Source organism: Sorex fumeus, unplaced genomic scaffold (assembly GCF_029834395.1).
Source record: "Sorex fumeus unplaced genomic scaffold, SorFum_2.1 ptg000030l, whole genome shotgun sequence".
Lineage (NCBI taxonomy): Eukaryota > Metazoa > Chordata > Mammalia > Eulipotyphla > Soricidae > Sorex > Sorex fumeus.
The window spans coordinates 12,783,992-12,787,015 of record NW_026606087.1 but is presented as its reverse complement, the minus strand read 5'-3'; the positions used below and the strand labels follow the sequence as shown (position 1 = coordinate 12,787,015).

Here is a 3,024-nt window from a genome sequence, read left to right as displayed (position 1 = left end):
TTTTTTTTGCAAATCATTCTTAAGAGGTATGACTATTGGTACAGTTAAAAATGAGATAAGCCGAAGAAGTTACTGGTTGGAGGATAAAAAAAAAAAACAGTTGACTCCAAGACATAATACATATAAAATCACAGATGGAAGAAAGGCAAACATCTCCAGCTGCCTGGGTTTTTTCACTTATGTACAAAGCATTTTCTTTATTCATAAAGTTACAAATTCTAATAAAATCATTTTAAATAATAACATGGTCCAACTTATATTTTACTTTTTTGTCAGTAGACCAGATACTAGAATGGAAACAGATGGATCAGTTATACATTTAATAATGAAACAGTTAAACCTTAAATTCATTTCTCTTTTCCCTCAGTCATTTCCAGGTGCAGCTGTCAGTCATGGTATTATCTTTCAACAATACGGGGACTCAGGTGACTGAATTCCTGATGATCTGCTTCCCAGAAATGCAGGACACGCAGCACTGGCTCTCTATAGTCCTGGCTCCTTTGCTGGTTTTGGCTCTTGGGGCTAACTTTGTACTATTACTCGCCATCCGACAGGAAGTATCTCTGCATGAACCCATGTACTACCTCCTTGCCATCCTCTCCTTGCTAGATGTCATCCTCTGTCTCACAGTCATACCCAAGGTAAGATACCCCTGGGATTCACTCTTGGGGATTTGGTGGTCTTTATCTAAACAGTCCCTGGGTTTGCTGCTGTAATTATTGCTAACTCTGATTGCACTCTCAGTGACCTATTTTTTTAATTTCATTCTTTGCCACTTAACAGATTATCTATCAACATCTTAGACATTCTAAGTTTTTTCTTTTCTATTTATTTGGGGGGAGAGGTTCACACCCAGAGGTGCTTAGTACTTACTTCTGGCTCTGTGCTTGGGGATCATTTCTAACAGGGCTATCAGGACCATACGTGGTGCCAGAGCTTGAAACCAGATCAGATTCATGTAAGGCAATGTCTTACCTGCTGTATTATCTCTACATACTCTAGTATTCTAAGTTTTTCTTTGTATTTCTAGAGAGATACTCCTTGGTTCTAAGTAACCTAATTCCTACACCCAAAGGCTCTATAATTTGCATTCAAAATATGCCTTGTGTATTATTTCATATATGTACCAAAATAGGAATCATACTTGGAAGACTATTGTATATTAAGAAGGCAGAATGTCTCCAAATATAAGTATTATACTGATTGCATTTGATTTCATTCTGACACATTTAGATGAGCAGATGTTTTCATCTGGAATTAGAGTAAGAACTCTATAGGTCAAACAAAAGAATATTGAAATCAATATTTTAAAACTAAAATTGTGGCTTACAGAGAGGAAAAGGGATATATCAAGTCCTAGAGATAGGGATGTATATAGGCAGTATTTGAAAATAGGAGACTGTCCTAGTTGGGATATTGAAGCTATGGTTTGGGGATATGAATAGTTGAATCCTTCTGAGGGTTTATCAGGGTGGCAATTAGATGGTCAGTTTTTTAAAATAATGATTCTGGCAGGTCCTGTTCATCTTCTGGTTCAACATGAAGTCTATCAGCTTTTCAGGGTGCTTCCTACAGATGTTCATCATGAATACATTCCTTCCCATGGAATCATCCACCTTCATGGTCATGGCCTATGACCGCTATGTGGCCATCTGCCACCCTCTGCGCTACCCATCTATCATCACAGAGCAGTTTGTCATTTATGCAGCCATCTTTATTGTCTTCCGCAATTTGGTGGCCACACTGCCAACACCAGTTATGGCAGCCAGGCTCAACTACTGTGCTGGCAATGTGGTGGAGAATTGTATCTGTGCCAACATTTCTGTAGCAAGGCTCTCTTGTGAAGATATTCGCTTTAATAAACTCTACCAGTTTGTGAGTGTTTGGTGCTTACTGGGTTCTGATCTGGTACTCATCTTACTATCCTACTGTTTCATCCTCAGAGCTGTTATGCGCCTACAGTCAGGGGGTGCAGCCACCAAAGCCCTGAGTACATGTGGCTCCCATATCATTCTTATACTTTTCTTCTATACATTGCTACTGGTCTTCATCTTCACAAACAAGGCAGGAAAGAAAGTGCCTGCAGAGGTGCCCATTCTTCTCAATGTCTTGCATCATCTCATCCCACCAGCTCTGAACCCTATTGTTTATGGAGTACGAACCCAGGAAATCAAACAAGGGATTATCAAACTACTCAAGTATCAACGCTGAGAGGTGTGAGTCAAAGATAATGGATTATGAACTCTAAGAAATATTTAAGCAGTTATTTCATCTGACTGTCATAAGAATACACCATAACAGCCATGCTGCTAGCCTCATTTTGAACTTAAATCTTCATCAACCACTGTCACAATATTTACCCCCACTACCTTCCCTACAAATCCTTACTGAGCCCATTCATTATCCATTCTCTTCTTCATTATGACTTTTTGACACTCTAATTTGTCAATTACTCATACATTAAGTAGGTATTTAATAAATTTCTACCTATTTCTTGGTATTTATATTTTCAGTACTTTTTATATAAAACTCATAGGGTATGTAAGAAAGAACTTTAATGAAACAGTGAGTATGGGTAAGATGTAGGAACCAATGTGAACCTTTATAAGAATCCATATGTAAAGTATTGACTTTGTCTAATATGTAGGTGAAAATTGAAGTATGGGTAACATACTTTTAATATTTAATATATATGGAACAAAAATAAATATATAATAAAACCAAGACTGGACAAGAGCAAATGATAAAGAGGAATTTCTGGTAACTGAAAGACCTAATTCTACAGGTAACATCAAAATTGTGCCTTTAAGACCAAGCTTTATTTCTCTACCAAATTCCTCTTCACAGCTACACTGTGAAAAGGAATTATTAAATAGCCAGACAAAGTAAGCATATATATGTATATGTATATATATATATATATATATTTGTACACCATAAAAAAATTTTACTTATCCCAGGGACACAAGTTTTGGTTCAACGTGTACAAATGAATTAACATAATTCATTGACAAAAGGAAAGAT

The 3,024-nt window shown here is 36.8% G+C and overlaps 1 protein-coding gene across 1 annotated transcript; it reads left to right on the top strand.

Annotated features, from left to right (window-relative positions):
- The first annotated feature begins 392 nt into the window (after positions 1-392).
- LOC130025245 (olfactory receptor 56A4-like) lies at positions 393-2,211 on the top strand. The gene is made up of 2 exons (XM_056116195.1): positions 393-641; positions 1,516-2,211. The coding sequence occupies exons 1-2, from the start codon at positions 393-395 to the stop codon at positions 2,209-2,211; spliced, it is 945 nt and encodes a 314-aa protein (XP_055972170.1).
- The last annotated feature ends 813 nt before the right edge of the window (positions 2,212-3,024 follow it).